Source organism: Stegastes partitus, unplaced genomic scaffold (genome assembly GCF_000690725.1).
Source record: "Stegastes partitus isolate 25-593 unplaced genomic scaffold, Stegastes_partitus-1.0.2 Scaffold27, whole genome shotgun sequence".
NCBI classification, from domain to species: domain Eukaryota; kingdom Metazoa; phylum Chordata; class Actinopteri; family Pomacentridae; genus Stegastes; species Stegastes partitus.
The window spans coordinates 1,353,437-1,374,408 of record NW_007577758.1 but is presented as its reverse complement, the minus strand read 5'-3'; the positions used below and the strand labels follow the sequence as shown (position 1 = coordinate 1,374,408).

At 40.8% G+C, this 20,972-nt stretch overlaps 1 protein-coding gene across 2 annotated transcripts in view; it reads left to right on the top strand.

Moving 5' to 3' along the window:
• Positions 1–2,677: 2,677 nt before the first annotated feature.
• rhpn2 (rhophilin, Rho GTPase binding protein 2) overlaps positions 2,678–20,972 on the top strand; it is a 32,339-nt gene continuing 14,044 nt past the window's right edge. For both annotated transcript variants that reach the window (XM_008297940.1, XM_008297932.1), the window contains exons 1-5: positions 2,678–2,865; positions 8,263–8,378; positions 13,642–13,770; positions 19,863–19,938; positions 20,795–20,872. In XM_008297940.1, coding sequence (XP_008296162.1) covers positions 2,800–2,865; positions 8,263–8,378; positions 13,642–13,770; positions 19,863–19,938; positions 20,795–20,872 — 465 coding nt within the window. In that variant the 5' untranslated portion in view covers positions 2,678–2,799. The remainder of the gene's footprint in view (positions 2,866–8,262; positions 8,379–13,641; positions 13,771–19,862; positions 19,939–20,794; positions 20,873–20,972) is intronic.

The window sequence follows — 20,972 nt, the reverse complement described above, 5'->3', positions numbered from 1 at the left end:
GATTGGTCAGACGGATTGAGAGGCAGGCCCTCTCTGCCCGCCCACATTTACCGCCTTCTGCTCGCTTCATCTGTATCGTCGCTGCCGACTGTCAATGAAGCCAGCCACGCAAAATTTTGACAATTTAAAAAAAATAAAAAATAAAAATCAGTTTTGATTTATTTTCAGATTGGCCACCTGATCTCTGGATTTGATTATGAGAACTAATAAGAAAAAAAACCTGGGCTGTAGGAATGCAGTATTTTGTGATCTGTGATCACTTCTTTTCCAATTCAAGTCTATGGGAGCCAAGACTTTTTGGAACCAGCAACTAGCGGACGTAGGTTTTTGACACTTCTGGGTTGGCTTCATTTTTCAGGGCCGGTTGCTACGTCCATCTTTTATACAGTCTATGGTACAGGACTGGTTTCTTTAGATTTTCCATGTTGTCACAAAAGGAAGGAGTATGTTTGAGGCATGCCTTAAAATACATCCACAGGTGTGCCTCCAGTTAACTCAAATGTTGTCAATTAACCTGTCAAAGCTTCCAAAGCCATGACATGTCAGTTTGACACACAAAGGCTCAGGCGCAGACAAAATTTCCCTGAGGTTTCCACCAAAGGGATCAATAAAGTTCTATTCTAAAAGACTCGACCACCAAACAGTTAAATTCAATGATACACAATTTAAACACCAATACAAATATGAACAAAGGTACCAATGGACTGGCACTTACTATAAAGAATTTCACAAAATGTCCTCGAAAGGACAACGAACTATACTTACGAATTAGAATCCAAAACTTACTACGACAAATAAAAACCTAATAATAATACTACTTGGTTGAGTAGGCTGGAGACTATGCAGGTACACTGGACTGAGGGAGACGGAGGTGGACCAAATGACTTCAGCGGAGGGACACAGGATATGGAAAACTGGAACCAGAAGAATCCAAAGAGGAGTCAGGGAAGAAGAGTGGAACACAGTTGGCAGCAAGCGTGATGAAACTGGAGCACAGGAGAATAGTGGTACAACAGGAATCAAGGTATGAGCAGAGCATAAAAATTAGCACAAAACTAACGTGTTTACAACGATTGGCGCCGACTTGTGGCTTGCTGGTATCTTAAATACTGCATGAGGTCTGTAGAGTGAGTGACAAGCCACGCCTCGCCGCAGCTGGAGCAGTCGGCTGATTGTGATTCCGAACACCTGGTCCTTTGTCCCTCTGGCTTGTTGCACAGGAAAGTAGAGGTAATACAAAAAGTGTTCCATTAGATGGAGCCAAGCCAGAGGTCGTGTCATGACATTATCATCTGGGTTTTCTCAAATAGTTTGAAGGCATTGCAATCATAGTGTATGTAAACTTCTGACTTTGAAGAAAGTACTAAAAAATTCTATTAAAAAATATCTCTCTCATTATTCTAGCATTCAGCAAATATAAATAATTTTGGTAATCCTAACTGACCTAAAACAGGAAAAGTTTAGTCTGAGTTAATGTCAGACAGTTAGGGAAAAAAAGATTATGTGTCTTTTTATATAGTGTGTGCACATGTGTGGGTGTGTCTTATCACAAAATTTACCAAAAGGAATGAAGGAATGATTACAGTTGTTCCAATAATACAACAACAGGGTTTGTCCTGCACAAATTCATTTTTGGCAGCTCCTAAACAGGTTTATAGCTAGTACCAAAGACAAATCCTCAGCACCAAAATTACAAGTATGAGGTATTTAGGTATTTACTATCTTTTTTGTTTTCTTAAATTCCTGTTTAATTGCTGATCAAGTGATCACACTCACAGACACACAGCAATCATGTCCTTTTCCTGATGTCAGAGTGCTGGAAGTTTAGAGAATTATTGAAGTAGGAGCTCCTGATCATTAAGCAGTCATTTTGCATGTTTGGTGAACTGGCGTTCTGTCTGCCACTTGCCTGAAGCACCATTAGAAGTGGATGATGAAATGAGTGCTGTGTTAAACTCATACTACTGGGAGCTCTGTCAGGGTCAAAATGAATAATAGTAAACGTCCTGCTATTTATTACTGATGTAAAAGTAATGACTTTAGTTTTGTGTGCATGTGACTGGTGTTGGACATATCGACTTCTTGTAAAGACAGAACATTTTGGTACACTGATTAGACTAGACTTAGGTGAGGTGGATGTGAATTTGTCTGAAGACTTAAGACTTTTTAACTTAACGATTGTTAGAAATACGTTGAGCCATGTCTGGGACAGGGACAGCCTTCTTCTGAAAATATCAAGTATGAGCTCAAATGACCACTAAATCTATTTTCTGTAACTGAGTTCACTTAAAAAATAGAGCTAATTTGCATCTTGAATTAGTAAAAATAATTAATATATAGCACTTTTTAAATAAAGTTGTCGGTTTTTTTTTTTTTAATCAAACCAGCCAGTTATTAGCATAAAAGCTACGTTATCTTTGCTAGCTGTTGCATCAGACTGTGACTTTAGTGACTCAGACGGAATGAATGTTATATAAATATGTACTGTAAACAGTAGGTTAACACGTTATCCCGGAACACCCACACCACACTGAACTCAGCCGGACTAGGCAGGTGTCCACTGACGCCTCCCGGCCGTGAACGCACCACCCGCTCCGTCTCCTACCTTTTTGTTTTTTCAGTTTGGGCGGAGTTTCTGGTTTGGGCTGGAAAAGTCCGAGAGAAGAGCAGCAGACAGACTCAGTGCTGGAGGAGGGAGGACCTCACCTGTTGTACCGCAGAGCTCTGTTGGAATAAAGGCTCTGTTCACTTTTAATTCGCCTGTTTTCTGTGAGAGCTCGGCGGAGGATTACCTTCAGGATGACAGACACGCTCCTACCAAACGGCATCAAGGACAGCGGAGGAGACAGCGCTTACTTCAGAAAGGTGAGTTCTGTGTGCGACGCTTCGCTCTGGGAGCAAAAAACTGTTGGTGTCCACCTGTTGCCATGTACACTGTCACACCTTTACTGCTCAAGCTGAAAAAATAATGACTTTAGGTTTTGCTGGCATTTTTCCGCTCTCCCTAGAGCTTTTGAGGTAGTTAGTGTGGACGGTCTCAGGTCACCGCTAATGTCGCATTTAAAGACCTCTGGCAGTAGAACATGGTTGACTGTCCATCACCACATATCATTAGTAGTTGCTGCTTAGGTACTTGTAGATAGACTTTCTAAATACCAAGTACAACCTACGTTTTATAATGTATTAGATATAATAAAACATTAATAAGTTGAACACAGCAGCCTGTTTTCAGTCTCTCCAGGTAACAAGCAGCACCTCCTGATATGTCAGCAGCAGCAGGAGCCACAGCCCTGTCAGCCTCAGGTGTGTGTGGGTGTTGCTCTAAGAATAGCTGTATCTCCTCCACTCCCTGGAGTGACAGAGACTGAAAGGGCTGCCGTGACCAAACATCCCATTATTAACATTATCAGCTCCCTGTGTGTTGTCAGAGGTGTGGCGGTGATTGACAGTTGAGAGCTCTAAGGCCATGCCTGATAAAACTAGGTCAGATTAGCCTACTGCCCAGAGATAGTTTGGCGGACGTGCTTTGCCCAAGTAAAAAAAAAGTTTGTTTCCTCAGTGGTCTGTTTTCTACATAACAGACTATCATTGTTTGTTTAATGTGACATTGTAAGCCCACTAAAGCCCTGACCTGTGGATCAATTATTTGCATCTTAACAGTCGCACACATGCGATGTGTGAACAGCGTCAGCTAGGTTTGACTGAAATGCAGTTATCTAAATTGTGACTCAGATAAGAGGAGTATCCTCCTAGCTGAGCATGTGAGGTTGAAATGGAAGCTTTTCATCACGTAAATTAGCTTGTGAACTGTCACAGTACAGGGACAGTCATTGAGGTAATAAGCTTTCATTGCATCAGGACCTATAGAGAAACCTCTCCAACCAGTTTCACACTCTGTGTACCGATGACTGTAACATTTGCAAGTGCTCTGAGTTTGTCTACTTTGAGGCACTGAGAAAGGCAGTTGGCAGTGGTTGAGTGATTATCTAATGTGTTTTTACTGAGTTCTCTGTCTGCCATGCTGTGGTCAGTGTCTCATTCCTCCGCATTTGTACTGGTGTCCTCAACTGGAGTGTTTTTACAGACAAGCTTGTTTAGATGGGCATCTGAGCACAGCCTTTGTGTCTTTCAATCTCCCCGAATCCCCTCCTGAACGCTGTCTGGATTTAGGCTCTGTGCTGCACTTCCTGTGTCTATAGAAAGGTCAGTAGGAGCCTGGCTCTGGCACTGCCATAGGACATCGTGGGAGACGGTAGAGCCTAATACCCCAATGACCAAATATTTCCTTTATTACTGTAACACACTCTGTAGAGCTTCGCTCATTCATGATTCTCTCCGCCATATTTCTCGGCGTTAAGCATTGTTCGGTTTTACTCTCATTGCCTTTCTCAATGTTAGAAGACTTGCACATTCGCTGAAACCACAAAGCAGCGAGTTCTGCATCTCTGCATTTTGTCATGTTAAAGAGATTTGGAAACTTCTTGGTCAAATTTTAACCAAGTGGAGCTATGATGATCTTTGCTTCCATTTTTGTGTCCCTCTTTCTCCTGGGTGAAAATGAGTTTAATGATTTACAAGGCCTCACTGGGTTGGACTGGTGCTCCAGGGAGCTGTTGTGGTTCAGGGCTTCCTTCCCAGCCGTCCACTGTTTCACCTCCAGCTGGCCCAGGTCCGGCTGGATGGCTGTAGGATGGAAAGATGGCAGAACAAAAAGCCGAATCGGCATGTTTCTTCTCCTCATCCTCCTCGGCCAGAGAGAGCATTGACGTAGCATCTGGCCCGGGGCTGTCTTCAGCCAGACCACAGACACAAATTGACAACATGTGTCCTGCTTCACAAACCAGACGAGCTCCCTTGACTTGGAGACACACTTAGATTTCCTCAGCAGGGTTCGTATTGGAAAAAAGACATATGAGAGAGCAGCTGGGATCAAATGTAGTCTTTTACAGTAGGTCACGTTCTTGAATGGAAAGAAATGCACTCAGCTTTGGGCAATCTGTCAAGGAATCCCTACTGTAATTGGGAAGGATTCAATATGTTGAGTTATTTAGGGACATGATTTCAGCTTATCATTCACATTATTATAATGAGACATGAATACAGACATAGTGAGTACACTCAGTCTGTTGCTGCCATAACTGGGTCGTGGCTAAAGCCTCTTCCCGGCCAGTTGCCAGCGTTAATCACCAGTTGTATAAACCAAGTGTCCCATGAACCACTGCTCCATTGCTCCACATGTTCCTTGTGAAGCCTCAGCTACACAACAGCAGACTGATTTGCTGCTTGACGGACTCAACTGTCTTTGTGTGTTGCTCTAATAGTGTTTTGTACAGTCATAGAGAAAAGAGGCACTGTTGAAAGCACGGCAGTAATGGGAGGGGTGCGATTTCTCTTTCGACTCATTAGTAAAGGCAATACCAGGACTAGCGGCCAAGGTCACGGGTTTAGTTCCATGTGATTCCAAATGATCTGTGTAGCACAGTGTAGGTCACGATTTTGGCTTTCCACAATTAAGTGGATACGATAGACATTAAAAATGCTCCACTTATGGAAAACAGCTCATGTAGATAAAATCACTTTGTTTCCACTTGGGTAACCGGACATTGGATATGTCATACTTATTACTTGCTTTTGAGGGTAATTTTTTTTGACATACCCTTATGACTTGTGTGCGTTGTAGTAATTGAATGGGGAGACCAGAAGCTGCTCTGTGCACAACCACCTGACTAGTGTCTAAGGCAGCCTGCATGTGAGGCATTTACAGAACATTGGTAAATTGCACTGTCTGTAAGCAGATATTCAGTAAGTTGGGTGTTTTGGGTACAATTTTGCTCTTGGAGATGCACTGAATTCAGGTTAAAAAGAACTTTATGTAAGTCTTACTTTGATGCAGGGAATGTAGCAGAACATGGAGGTGATAGCAGTGTTCTGTATATTCATATGTGAAAGTGCAATAAAAATATTTCATCCCTAAAATCAATGAATACTTATAAGTAAATCGTGGTCACACAGTAACAAGGACCAGGGCACTACTTTTTTTTTATTTTTTATTTTTTTTAAAGTCAGGGTAGTTCTGCAAAGATGAACTAAAAGTATAACAAATCATGGTCTGCACTGGATAATACTTTCAAAAACACCATAAAAAGTCAGAATTTTCCTAGCTGGACTCTCCACAAGGTATCAGGCTGTCAGAAATATGGAATTTTGATGATGAGATGGTGACGTGATTAAAACGGCGTTGCTACACAGGACTGAGATCATGGCTGTGGAATGTTTCATTGTGTTCAACATACAAAAATTGGGAACTCACTGTTATGGCTGGTATCAGCCACTTGACACTCCCATGTCCGTACACATACACCCTGCTTTAAATGAAATGTCTGACGTGACAGCGCCTCACGCCGCCACACTCACGTCATACAATAAATAGCTACGTTCAACCCCACCATGCCACACCCCTAACAACCCTGATACTGCTCTGTTGTGTAAATATTGATGATTTCATTTGTATAAATGGTTAATCATTACACTTTCAGGTCAGGAGTGTTTGCCCAGGATCAATCAAGTGACTACAGCAGGGTAGTTAAAGGGCACATTATTCTGTAACTAAGTGTTATATTAAATGTGACCCTGGTTGCAATAATTTGACCTGCCGGGTTAAAATTTGTACTCGAGACGGACATTTTAGCATACCTCTGTTCTGTTCTGCTTACCCATTTACAGGTAGTCTAAATAAATAAAGTATATGTATGTGCTTTTTCCCCATGCTCTGTAAATGATCAATTCTCCCAAGAAGCCATCAAAAGTGTGCATCTGTTGTTGATCACGTGATAGGGAAACCTTTGAAAACCATAAGTTTGCGTAATTGGAATTCTTCCTTTTGTATTATTTTTTGGCCATCTGTTTTTGCCTTTTTTTGACAATGCAGAGAGATGGGAACCGAGTGGAAAGAGGGTATGGTAGTGACATGCAGCAAATGTTTGTGCCAGCTAAGCGTTATACCAGGGACTCAGGTGGCATGTGCCCTAACTGTTCGGCTATTGGGTCACCATCTTTTTCCTTGAAGTTTCCATTCTTTGTTGTCTGACTAGATTAAAATGCCTAACCAGTTATAGGGGCTACAATTTAGCTTCAGCTAGACACATCTGTTTTACTGCCTCTAGCAATGTATATCTGTTAGATAAAAAAGAAGAAAACAAACAGTTCCCTCTGGATAACAGAGGAGTGATATAAAACTAATTTCTCATTTTGAGGCAATACACATTACATTACACCTCCTAAATCTTCAGTGGAGACAGGCTGTTTGCTCTGCTGAGCACAAGTCAGTGAATCTCCTGCTATGCATGTGTGTCAAAAATAAACTTGAGCCCTGGAATTTAAAACAGCGTATTTACTTATATCTACTAGTGTTTTTTTTTTTTGTTTTTTTTTTTCCTGTTCTGTGTTTCCAAAAAAATATTGTTTCATTTCCTGAGACCTCCGACTGCTGCTAATACAGAAACTGAAGCTCATTCTGTGGCTGACCTCAGACTTGCTAAGACAAATAGTGACAATGTCAAAGAGGCCCATACTAATGACTGCAAACTAACTGGTTTTACTGTGCTGACTGCTGTCTGTGCATCATGCCATTTGTTGCCATCCAAAATAAAGTATAGACCACACCTGTGCTGGGCCTGTGAGTCAGTCAGTATGAATGCTTAAAGCCAGTTTATCTGTACTATTATGAGTGACAGACTGTTGACTTAGCAAGGTGGGTACACTTGTAGGCGTGATAGGAACAAGGACACACAGTACAGCCACATACAGGGCATTACGTGTAAACATGGAGAGGGAGAGCATCTGTTTCAGTTGGGTACAGCTCCTTCCTAACCTAACTTAGATTGGCTTTTACTTTTATATTTGGGAGTAAAGAAGAAAAAAAACACAATTGAATTTTAGCTTTAAAAACAAACCACCACAAAAAAAACTTTAAAAGCCAAAAAACCTGTCCAAAATAAACATTTTCTGAATGCCCTGAACGAGCACAAAGACACCTGTTCAATCAGTTGTGATATCACCTGTAGAGTCATTGCTTGCAGTTGGACAACAATTTTGTTTTTTTCTGGAAATAAATCATTGAGAAATAACAAAATGTACTTAGAGGAAATTAAGGAGTTATTTCATGATTGTTATCTAACGAATCACTTCCTCTACTTTACTTAACATAAATGCATTTTGAAGAACATTTTATCTTCTGCTGACATTTTGTTCTCCTTGTCTCAGGGCTGCAACCCATTCGCACAGACCGGACGAAGCAAACTGCAGAATAAGCGAGCCAGTCTGAACCAACAGATCATCAAGCAGATGAGAATGAGGGCTGGAGCTGAGAATTTGCTGAAGTAAGAAAAAACTGAATCATGCATACAAAATAATATATGGACACGCTGTACATTTAGGTGTATGCTTATTAAGATATTAATTTGCTAGAAAGACAATTTTTGAAAGTGAGACTGTGGAATTATTCTAAAATGCACGTATTCAACAGGGACAAGTCCAGAATGGGCTGAAATCAGAGAAATACAGACATACAAACACAGTTGTGGATTTGCATCTGTTACATAAGGCAACATCAGTATTGCTGGTTAGTTATGTCACTGTGCTACATGGGACAATAGAAACCTCCAGTCTATATGTTGATGTTAACAAGTTTGACTCTTCCTCTTTCACTGTTCTGTCATGGGCTGCCATAGATTCTTGGAGAGACTTGAAACAACACAGGGGCTGATGATATTGAGTGATAACAGTCTTGAAGAGGAGCATTCCACATAGCCTGAAAACAAAGAGTTATTGTAATAACCTCACAATAGTTTGGAGTTTTTGTTTTGATTAGACTGAATAACTGAGCGTCCTGCCACCATTTTTGATTAAATGTTAGTGTCTTTTATAAATTCAGTTTTTCTATGCCATACCTACAGTAACTGTTGTACAGACTAGACTTTTCCTTCTGAGCTAAAAGGTGGATTCAATTTAGAGAAAGACATAGTAGTAAGCAGCTCTAAGACTCATTGTGTTTCTCTTATCACCAAGCCAGGTGCTCCATCAGTCTAGCAATCCAGTGTACAGGTGTCAGGGTTCCAGTCAAGTGCCTTTAATGTCAGTAGAACATGGTTGTTACTGCTGCCTCATTCAGACAAATGCAGATCTTCTTAACATGTATTGACAGGATTATAAGTTGTACGTTTCTTACGGTAAAAGAGAGAAGAGCCGTACATTTTGCATTTGTAACTTTATAGATTTGCTTCTTAGTTTTATTTCCAATCTGGGTCTCAGTCAGGACAGAGGACGGTGTGCTTCCATGAATGCTGTTAATTGTTGAGCCACCAAAACCTGATATACTGGAAAAAAACAAGTCTGACAGCTGTGAGTTGCCTGCTGTGTGCAAAATAAGAGGGCCATAAGTCATTATTTCATGCCTTGTTGTAGAAAAAAAAATAGGAAAAACTCAAACTGAAGTTTTCCACAGTTGAAGCAGCAACTCTCTGAAAAAAATGTCAACAGAAATAAAAGTCATAGGCTTTAGTAAAGCAGTGTTTATTTCAGGCTTACAGTGTTTAATTGCATTAGATTATACAGTTGTTCCTGTTACTGTGTCCACCTTGTGTTCTCTGGGGGTTTGGCAGGGATCGTTTATGTTATAACAGTCAGGTTGATGTCGAGTTTAGTGAACCGTTTAGGGTCGCCTGTCAAAAACTGTTTCCCTTGTCAAGAAACTTAAGCTTCTTGATAAGAGAAACAAAAGGCATGAAGCTGACAGACTGTAGATGCATTCTCTGCCATTGTGGGATCATCTTTCTTCCTGTTTGTGTAAAGATTAGTCAGGTGAGGGAAGATACCGCTGTGTGTGCTGTGTTTGTATGGGTTAGTATCTGTCTGTGTGTGCATTTGGCCTGTCTAAGCCTACTGTCAGCCTCAGAAGCTTTCACATTCCTCTAGTACTTCATAGTCTGCCCAGCCAGGGCCAGGGACACACGGACAATGTGTGTGTGAGTGTGTCCCTGTTTCCCAACCAGCTACAGCCCAGAGAACAGCCTGGATGCATTTCTGAGTTTCAGGTATGCTCTCAGCTTTATTTTAAGGCCTTAAGTTTTACACAGTCTGACTGTAGTTCTGTCATGATAGCCTACTCACCAGGACATCCACCTGGGTTGTCACATCAGAAGACAGATGCTGTCACATTGATATTTGCTGCAGTGAGTGTGTGTCTTTCTGTTGTGTCAGTTGATGCAATCAATTCCCTTACCCACCTTTTTTCTTTTCTTTTCTTTTTTCTACTCTCCTGTTCTGCATTCCTCTCTCTATCAGCAACAGGTGGAGTCTGTCTGGTTAGACCAGTTCTCTTCTCTTCTCTTCTCTTCTCTTCTCTTCTCTTCTCTTCTCTTCTCTTCTCTTCTCTTCTCTTCTCTTCTCTTCTCCACTGACTAAGTTACAGGAAAAAAAAACCTTCATTCAACACAAACAAGTCAGTTGAAGTGTTTTAAAGGAGCACTGAATAGATTTTAATATTGCCCTTCCATGACTTTGGGAGGATGTGAGACAGATTTTTAAAAGATTAGTTGAAATTAAAAGCAGCCAAGATATCCTCATTTTTAGTCCTGGCTGCTAGACCAAAGCTGTTTCTTACCAGTTTTTCGTACATATCATTTTCTGTTGTAAAGTTGGGTATTTTAACATGACTATGTCTATAAGGGTTGGCTTGATTTTGGGGACAGCCTAAAGTGGACATTTAAGGAACTGCAGTTTGTGTGACAGAGGTTGCTGTTTGGTATGAATCATAAAAACGCTGCATTACCGTAATGCAACTTAGCAGACCACACCATCCCTGCCTCTGATAAAGTCTATGTATGTATAACAAGTGTCAGTTTCTTAACTTTTTTAAGCGGTACTTCCTCTAGAGCAACAGAGGACAGTTTCCTAAGGAAACAGAAATAGTACTTTTCATGAAGCATGCATTTAAATGTCTGTTTAAAATAGTCAGAGCCTCACTTTAAAGCTTTGTGTAATAGAGAGTAATTATATCTGTATTGCTATGCACCTTCAGTCATTGTCAGTACCAGCTATCTCTCTTCAGATCAAAGACCCTGAGGAGAAACAGAGCAAACTGTCATTCTGCTAAAGGCACAAACCAGCTTTTCCAGTCAAGAGGAGAAGAGAAACTTTGGTTAAACTGCATTTGATGGTTTCCAGTCTGATTCCCACGCACTATGGGAAGATATTAGATATTAAAATTGGATATTAATAACAGTGTCTTGGCTGGCTGGCATCTATTCTGTCCAAACCACAGCACCTCTACCCCAAACCAAACCTCCTTAGAAACTCCTCGGCAGGCCAAAAGGAAGTATTGCAGTGGTATTATTGTTAAGCAGGATCTGACATCCTGGTTATGCTTGTGTGTGTTGTAAGGAGTCAAAAGATAGAATAGAATACTTTTTATTGATCCCCCATTGGGGCAAATTTACACACCACAGCAGCATCCAAAAATATAGGAAGTACAAGAAAATAACAACAACTAAGTAATATGCATCCCCAGTGTCTGCACACAGCAGGTCCAAGGCCCCACCGTCTCCGATTAGGCAGCCCACATACTGGCTGAATGTGGGGAGAGTGGTAGAGAGCGATGTATGAATAAAGTAACCTGGAATGACAATCAGAGACTGAGGGTGTGATGTTTGCAGCTGGGACACTGAACGATGGATGAGTTCACAGGCTGCTGCAGCATCAGCTGGGGAGGGGGGTAGTAAACTGCAATTGCCAGGACGTGCGAAAAACTCCCTCGGCAGGTAAAACGGCTGCAAACCAACCGCCAGCAGTTCAACATCCTTCGAGCAGCGCTGCTCATTTACACTAACTTGCTAGCATTACATCATCTCTCATTCACATACATGGCAAGTCCCCTGCCTTTCTTCTTACCACTGTGACCTTTGTAACTTAACAAAAATCAAAACTGTTGGATAATATTATTTACTTGAAGTGCAAAGCAGAGTCACCTATGCTGGTTTAAAACCTGGTCTTGTTTAAGCTCTTTCCCCTTAAGTCAAACTGATTTTTTCAGCTCCTGCTTGGCAGCACTTCATCACATGTCACCTGTGTTAAAAACTGGCATCCCCTGTAATTACAAGGTAGGGAGAGATCAGGTGACAGAGAGACAGGATCTGAAACGTCTGTAGCCAAACAGGTTTAGGGCGGGGATGTGCACATGTGAATGCATCCCATTAGTTACAATTAAGTTCAATTAAACTTTATTTGAATAGTCAACCATAACATGTTGTCTACATAGTCAGGTCAAGGTGTTACAATTTTGTAGAACCCCCCCCCACACACACACACACACACACACACACAATTTTCCAATATGCAGACATTTGGTGACAGTGAAGATGAAAAGCTTCTGTTTACCAAGAAGAAACCTCTGGCAGAAACAGGCTCAGGGTGGGCGGCCGTCTGCCTCGACTGCTTTGGGTGAAGGTTAAGAGGAGAGAAAAGATTAGCATTTAGACACAATATAAAAACCAACACTGGGCTCGTTGGTGAAGCCAGCTACAGCGTATCAGATTAGTTCGAGACACCTGCAGAATGTTCAGAGAGGGACAGAGAGGCTAAAGCACGAACTACAAGAGAGGGAAGACACAAAGGTAATGGCATGCAGTCGTGGTATATAATTGCATGGAGAGTGAAAGATAGGCGAGGAGCTCAGTGCATTGTGGGAGGCCCATCAGCAGCCGAGGCTGACAGAGAACATTTAAGGATTCACTGTTACACACTGATAAGCCAGACCACTGAGGTGTGTGTGTGTTATCTTGTATCACCATGGATGCATGTAAATGGCAGGTTGTGTTTTCACACACCGACAATGTAACATAAATTTTGCATTACAAAGGATCCTGCCACTTTGTTCATGAAGGTTAACACACACACACACACACACACACACACACACACACCCACCCATACCCATCACAGGTATCAATTGAGACTTATCTCGATCATGCAGTGAATCCTGAGCCCACAATGATATACACATAGCAAATCTGGTTCCATGATCATCCTTACCTTAAAACAAAAATGTACTGACTTTTTTCAGAAATAAGCAGTAAAATATCTAAAAATTACCCAATATTGTGACAGATAGTGACATGGAAATTGATGACGAGTAGAAATTAGAAGGTGTTTATTTTTTGTTTCCAGGAAGTTTTCTTTCACATTTGATGTGATTTCTTCTGTTAAGCAGCAGGGAAGTCTGGGGATCCAGATTTAAGCACATGCTAATGGACCTCTGATGTATCTGGACTGAAACGTCAGTCCTCTTAGTGTGGTGGCAAAAGCATAGTGTGAAACATCTGTTGGCTATGATTCATAGTTCTTGGTTGTGTGCTGGAGAGTAAATCAAGTGCACAGCGGGGCACAGTGACGCAGGTTTGTGGTCCAGAATACCAAGAGACACACACTTGCTGTGGCAGAGTGGTTAATAACTAAGCTGATGTGTTTTTCTTCTTGTCCTCCCTCTTTATTTCAAAGGATTTATTAAGTTTATTTGCCTCACCTTTTTACCCTTTATTTTTTCCATTCTTTGAATTTCTCCCTCTCTACTATCTCTCCTGTGTGCAGGGCTACATCCAACAACAAGGTTAAAGAAATGGTTCTTCTGGAGCTGAGCTATGTTAACTCCAACCTGCAGCTACTCATGGGACAGCTGGAAGGACTCAACAGTTCAGTAGAGGTCTACCAGAACACCCAGTAAGTGCAAATGTTGCTGCTCCCTCGTTTACTACTGCTGATTCCAAATATTAAAGCTATCATAACATAAAAAGGAGGAAATGTGAACTTGAAGCAGCGTAAAGGTGTCTGCACCTGCTATACTGGCATCTTTAGGACATTTGTAGAATAAAAGAAATTCAACCAGCTTTTTTTGTGGCCTACTCTCTTAGCCACACAGCTAACAGTTTACAGCGTAGCAATGCATCTGCAGATAATAGAATGTAATTACTTACCAGTTTCAGATTATTTAAAGGTTGTTAAAGTGCACACACAGGTGCCAGAGCTTTTTACTGTAGATGCAAATGTTTATGGCACCAGTTCTCTTGTCAAATAAGGTCACCATATCCTGGCCCTCTGAAATTCTTTAAGTTTATCCTTAACTTTAAATTACATCTGGTGCTATTTTCATTTCTCCCCCAAAGTCAGGACTTGTCAAGGTCTTCTCACTATGGAAATAATTTCTCAATCTGGAGATCTAAACCCTAAATTACAGACGTACAGTGTTGATTGCCAGATGGCTCTGACACTCTTCACTTAAGTCACCATGCACTCTTTCAGATGAAAGAGGCTTCATGACAGAGGAATAGAGCAAAGAGGGATGTAGAACACAGAGAGAGAGGGACTTACAAAAAGCATGAAGACAAAGTGCCAGAAGTTTGTTGTTGTTCAGCTGGACTAACAGGTTTTTCTGACACAATGCACAGAGACTGCATTACGTGCTGCACTTGCATGCAAACCAAGATAAGCATCCAAAGGTTTCTCTCAGTCAGTCTGATGGCCGGGTGTGTACTGTATGGGTGTGAGTGACAGTGATAGGTGCTGATGTTTTCTTTCTTTATAGAAGCCAGGCTGATAGGGTGTGGATGAAAATGCAGTATGTATATCATGAAGATACATCATTGTCTCAGTCACGTGTCAAAGCCTTTATAAGACACAAAGAATTGAATGGCTGATACGGAAACATAGAGGTTTATAAAGCCCCTTCAGACATGCACTCCATTCTATTTATCTGACAGCAGTTTAGCTTGTTGGCTTCATGTCTGAATGTGCAACTCGGTGACCCCTCTGTAAAAGGCACACTGGCAAAGTTACTAGGTTGGACCTAGTAACATTTCCAAATCATGTTCAACACAGCACAAGTCTGAACTAAACAATCACATTAACGGATAGACACGCACAAGCAGCTGTACTTTGAGTTGTATGAATTGATTTAAGGGAGGATTTTTTATGCATTTCAACATCCAAATTAATCTAAAAACATCACAGAGATGCTTAATGCACAGTTTGTGTGCCAAAATCACAACATACCTTTCTCACCCACTTTGCTCTCAGCGTCACACCTATTAGGCAACAAAATAAAATGTCCATAATATTGAAACTTACCAAGATGAAAACAGACACAGACAGACTAAATTAAATTATAAATAATCACAGAGAGAGCATGGAGAGTGGATCAGTCCAAGCCAGGAAATTATTCCTCACATAGAGAAAGGCCCGATCAGGGTCTGACAGCAGGTCCTACTGTGAACTGTTCTTCACCTCAGACAGGTGAGCTGCATCACAGTATCACAGTTTATCAGCTGCAGTTAAATAATTTGTACATTGCAGCAGTCCTCTGTTTGAGGTTGTTTAAGTTTCACTGTTTTGGAGATCAGAAATAAACTGCACTGTTAGTTATTTGGACACGTTGATTGACTGCTATTAGTTTTAGTTTCAGTCTGTCATGGCGCTATTATGAATTAGACATCATTTGGTATAGTGACTAGTCTCGTGTGAATGAAAAATATTGCATATGCATCGTGGCGCTCTCCAGCACAAGTGACTGATAAAGCAGCGATGCTCCATGTCACATGTCTGAAAGGGGCTCAAAAGCTGGTGCTTCATAAACAATATCACTTGGATAAATAAAAACAAATAGTCCAGTGCATGGGTGAGAGAGATGATGAATATAAAAAATATTTAAATATTTTTTATACAATAATGCAAATTACAACTACTTGGAGGCCCTCGATTGAAGCATGTCTGCTTCCAGCTGGCTCTTCTTATTAAGAACACCTTAGACATATAGAACCCATCTGCCTTAGCGTGTATGTGCACAGACACGCACACACAGACACACGCGCGCACCACTAATGCACCACACTATAAACAAACTTATACATGTATGATACATATGCACATTACCATGCACACAAACCACAGCACACAACACACACACTTTTGTAGAGCAGGTCATACTATCCATGACAACAAACACTGCAGAGCAATAAAACGATAGGCAGGGAAGGGAGGTAGTGGGTGACTAGTGTGTTGTATGGCGGTGCCTGTGGTAAAGGTTCTGAGGGTCATTGACGCAAATGTTATTGGTTCAGCTGCTGATTTATTTATTTATTTTATTTTTCCTTTATTTAACCAGGTAGGTTAATTGAGAACAGATTCTCATTTACAATAACGACCTGGCCAAGAGGCAGCACAGAGCAGAAAATACAATACATCCATAAAAAACAATACACAAACAAAACGTAACAATAAAAGGCTTTGAAGATAAAATACACTAAAAGCAGGTACAGGACTCGGTAAATAGTTGCTTCACCATATTTTTAAAAGAAGATAAAGGTATAAAGACACTGAGTTTGAGTGTTTTTTGTAAGTGGTTCCAGGCTGTTTGCTTCTCATTCTAAAACATTTGTAGGGATTTTTTTGAATGGACTGCAGACCTTGTTAGAGCTTTCTTGTGATATCTGATAAATCTGCAGACGACCTTCTAAAACCAAAAGTGCCAACTTGTGTTGGCAATACAATAAGGCCAGATTAGTTTGTTTGGCTTACAGGGTCTCAATGCTGTACAGACCAAGAGGCTTTAACTGGTTTTAATTAATTAGGCTGCCTGTCTGCACAGCAACAGCATTTTGTGTTCCATCCAGTGATTTAACTGACAATGTTACCTATAGATTGTTTGTATCTGTGTAGGAGTTGGTGTCCTGCTCACAGAAACAAAACAACAACAATATGAACATTCCCAAAATTCATTTGCAGTCTTTCAATGCACACTTTAGTCCCAAGTGTCCTTTGTCACATGGAGTGAGGCTGAAACAAGCATCCACCTGTGAGCCTCTTATCAGACTTCTAGTGAAACACCTCCTCCCTTAGCCGTACATAGACAATATGCAGGCTTGAATACCACCATCACATGTCTGCTATTGTAATTCAAATAAAAAGAAAATAAACATGTGCAAAGTCCAAGGTGTTCACGTCATCATATTCACATAACTACATACACAAAAGGCCATACATACTGGTGTACAGGTAATCTGTACATGGGATTACTGGATATGTTGAGAAAGTTCTGCCCTGTCACTTCCTACCAGGTGCCTCAGCAGGACAACGTGGTACAGCCACAATAGAGAACTAGCCTCCTCCTCTCAGCCTGAAATACTACCTCAGTCTTAAGTACAGAAACAAAAAACCTCTCCTCACCTTTCGATGCTTTTCCCAGCAGTCCACTGTCCTTTGAATAGCGTCTTTATGAGGTTGTTTGTCACTCAGATCAGATTCAGCTGGTTTTTGGCATGAGGTAATGCTTAACAGAAGCACATATGGTCTGTGTAGCTGGCACAGTACATGTGACTTACATTTGTTAGTGTGCTCTCTTTAAACCACCCTATGAAAACGCAAGAGCTAGTTACTGTACAGTACCACTATGTACTGTCTTGTTAGGCTTATCAAGTATTCGGACAAATACAACAAGGACTCATTGGCACTGGTAAACATCATGTTTATTATACACTTTTATGTGTGTAATATTCATTCAGTTTGGCTCACAGTACCAAAATGTTACGTGGTCTGTGCTTTGTGATATAGTAAATGTTTGTTCAGTTCCTTGGAAAACAAACTGGTCTTTCCTATAGAGGTGCTGAATCAGCAGAGCTGAAGTGATGACCAGTGACACACCAGAATAAAGATGTCAGCACTACAGGCCGCTTCATTAACTTTGCCATGCGAGAGAGGATAGAAAGAATAGTTTTCTCTTGTGTATTATTCAAGGTTACTTTAAAGAGATCACATGCTCAGCTTTTACGACCTCTGAAAACTGGTTGGTCATTTTTTAAGAATCAAGTAATAAATAGGGGGAATAGTTAAGTAATTAAGAATTATTCAGATAAAACTTATCTTTATACTAATAACATGATTATAATTCGCACTGTGTCTGCTGAACGGTAGCTGTATCTGTAGTATTGTAATTTGAAACTACCAAAGTTATCCACAGTAAAACCTCAACTTGCCATTTACAGGATTCCTATGAAGCAGACTCCCATGTCTGACTCATATTATCTAGTGGGAGATCAGTACCTACTGAAGTCAACCTGTTGCTAAGTTACACAAGCCACAAATCAACTCTCATAGGAGTCTGTGGGGCTAAGAAGTCATCTTGCAATAGCCTTAAAACCACCAACAATGGGATGTTTTCTGTATCTGTGAGTCAGCAGTTTTCTGATACTTTAAATGAGTTAAAAGCATGCTGGGCTATCTGTAGTGAAAAGGACAGTTTTTCTTGACTGCTGCAGCAATAGTGGTCTGTTCCATGTCTTGCACACAGTGTGTTTGTGTGTGTTAGTGTGTGTGTGTGTGTGTGTGTGTGTGTGTGTGTGTGTGTGTGTAAAAGTAAGTGTAGGTGCGTGTGTAAAAGTAAGTGTAGGTGCGTGTGTGTGTGTGCGCGCGTGTGTGTGGGGGTGGGGTGGAGGAGTGAGTATCTGAGAGGCTTTTAGCATTTCAGACTCCCTGCAAAACAGATACCCTCATCCCCCACAGGGCTACCTTTGCCAAACCAGAGAAAAGCCCAGAATGATCTCATCTACAAGTGCTCGTGGATTATACTGCAGTCTCTATCTTGCTCTGTCTCTGTTACTGATGAATGAGACTTTCTGTGATTCACAGAGCCAGTATGCAAGAGGAATGCTGTCTTATCATCAAGTGATGAATAAGTGTGAGGACTTGTTTTTCTGAACACTGTGCTTCTGATGTCTTGTGTAGTGAAAAGATGGTGCTACCTGTCTGCTTCAGAAAGTTATGTATAAGACAGATTTAACAAGTTGACCTTGGGTGTTTGGAACTGAAGTTAGTGTCACTGTCGTGCTTCTTGGAAGCTATTTTATATAGCTTAAAGGTCAAGCAGTTTCATAAGTAACTTTTTTTAAAATATGTGATTTATTTAGTAACACCTCATTATTCTGCTTTCAGTGTGGGGGAGGGTTTAGTTTTTATAGTCTCCCTCTCCGATCAGCAGCAGGTATCTGTCAGGTTATATTTCCTCAGCTCTGATAACAAGCTGAACCTGCTTTCCATCTGTCAGTAACAAGGACCTCTAAGTACACACCGCTAGAGAAATTCCAAACCATTATGGCTACAGCTGAGATCAAAGCAGAACCTGGTGTTTTATGGCACCCCCTGTTTACTGTTTGCTGGGTTAAAATAATATCGGGCAAAAGCCTGCTTTGCTAAATGGCTGAAAGAAAGTTTCAGTAGCATTATTGAGCTGCAACTCCTCAATGATTAATCAGCAGAGAGTTGTGTAGAAGGTTGTGGGCCTCATTCACCTTTAAATCCTAACTCTGTTAAATCCGCAGTGTGTTTACATGACCATCTGCCTCATCCTGACTTCTCTTCTATGAAACCACGCTAAAGATTAAACTGAGTTGTCAACTTTCTCAAGCAAGAAAGTTGTTGCTAGTGTGATCAGACTGGTACCACGACACACATTATCATTTACTAATCTGGCTGAATTGTTGACATGATATTCCTAACAAGGCTTGGTCTGTAGTCAAAGGCAGTTTCTTGCTTGATATTTTATACCAACCTTAGAGTCTGCTTGTCTTAACCACTGACCTATTATTGCATCAGTATATTTATGAGATTTTTCTGTTTGACCTTGTTTACATTCCTTATTTTTTGCAAATACACTACAATATTGCTTTGACATAAAAGGCCCTGCTGTCATGCTATCGTGTGTTGTATTGTATTGATCATAAGATAGCTGATTTATGTAAGTATTTGTCTTTCTGTTTGGCTTACAGGGAAACAGCAAACATTCCCCTCATTGCGCTTGGTCTGAAGGAGACAAAAGAGGTGGACTTCTCGACTCCATTCAAGGTACAGGAGACACAGCTGCAGTTTCACCTTGATATGAAAATATGAAGCAGCTGAAGCATCCAGTTTTGTCCTAAAATACCACTTTGACATTTGGCTCATTGGTTAATTGAAACGACAACATTGTGACAACATTAATGTAAACTATCTTCATATACAAGTAAGAATGGCTATCCATCAAAATTAACCAACAGGGTTGTGACAGATATCTGGATCAGCAGCTACAGATACTTCAAATTTGACCCACATTGGTAGGCAGTGTTTTCAGTATGAATGTACTTTCGGTGCTTCACAATATAAGTGTCCTCTCATTAGATATTTGGGTCATAATGTCCACACCCTGTACAGCTGTCACTACTTTATACCTATTGAGTGTTCATTCAGGAACAATGCATCATTCAACTATAAAAAGATTTGTTTTTAAATCACAAGTGGGTCATTAGTAATTGAGACTAGTTGAGTTATGCTGAAGCTATGTCCCAATGTGAGGAAGCCATGATGGCATGTTTATGCGGGGCGGCATCCTGTTTGTTTCTTGGTAGGTCTCGTGAGAGGTGTTCCTACCTTGTAAAGTTTCAGTACCTCTTAACAAAGTAAATGCTACTCCACTTATGGCTGTAAACACACCTCAGTCTTAATAGTCAGGCGTCACTTGCATCTGGCTGACTCTGACAGAAAGACAGTTCTCATCAACCTACTAATCACAGCAGGGTTTGGCTTCTGTGTAGGAACCATGTGACTTAGTTGAGCAGTTTATGAGGAAGGCTGCCCTGGAACCAGAAAGCCTCAAAACACTCCACAGCAACTGGTTTAAAAGTTGTTTTATTTGCAGATGTTGATTTGTATGTGATTTTCACAGGACTTTATCTTGGAGCACTACAGTGAAGATGGAAAGAGTTTTGAGGATGAGATTGCTGACCTGATGGACCTGCGACAGGTAGTGTGCCGAATAAACCCAGCATTTATAAAATGTTGTACAACACAAAGCAACATGAAGCACTTTGTCTTGGGAAGTTTGAGCATTTCATAGCCCCAAA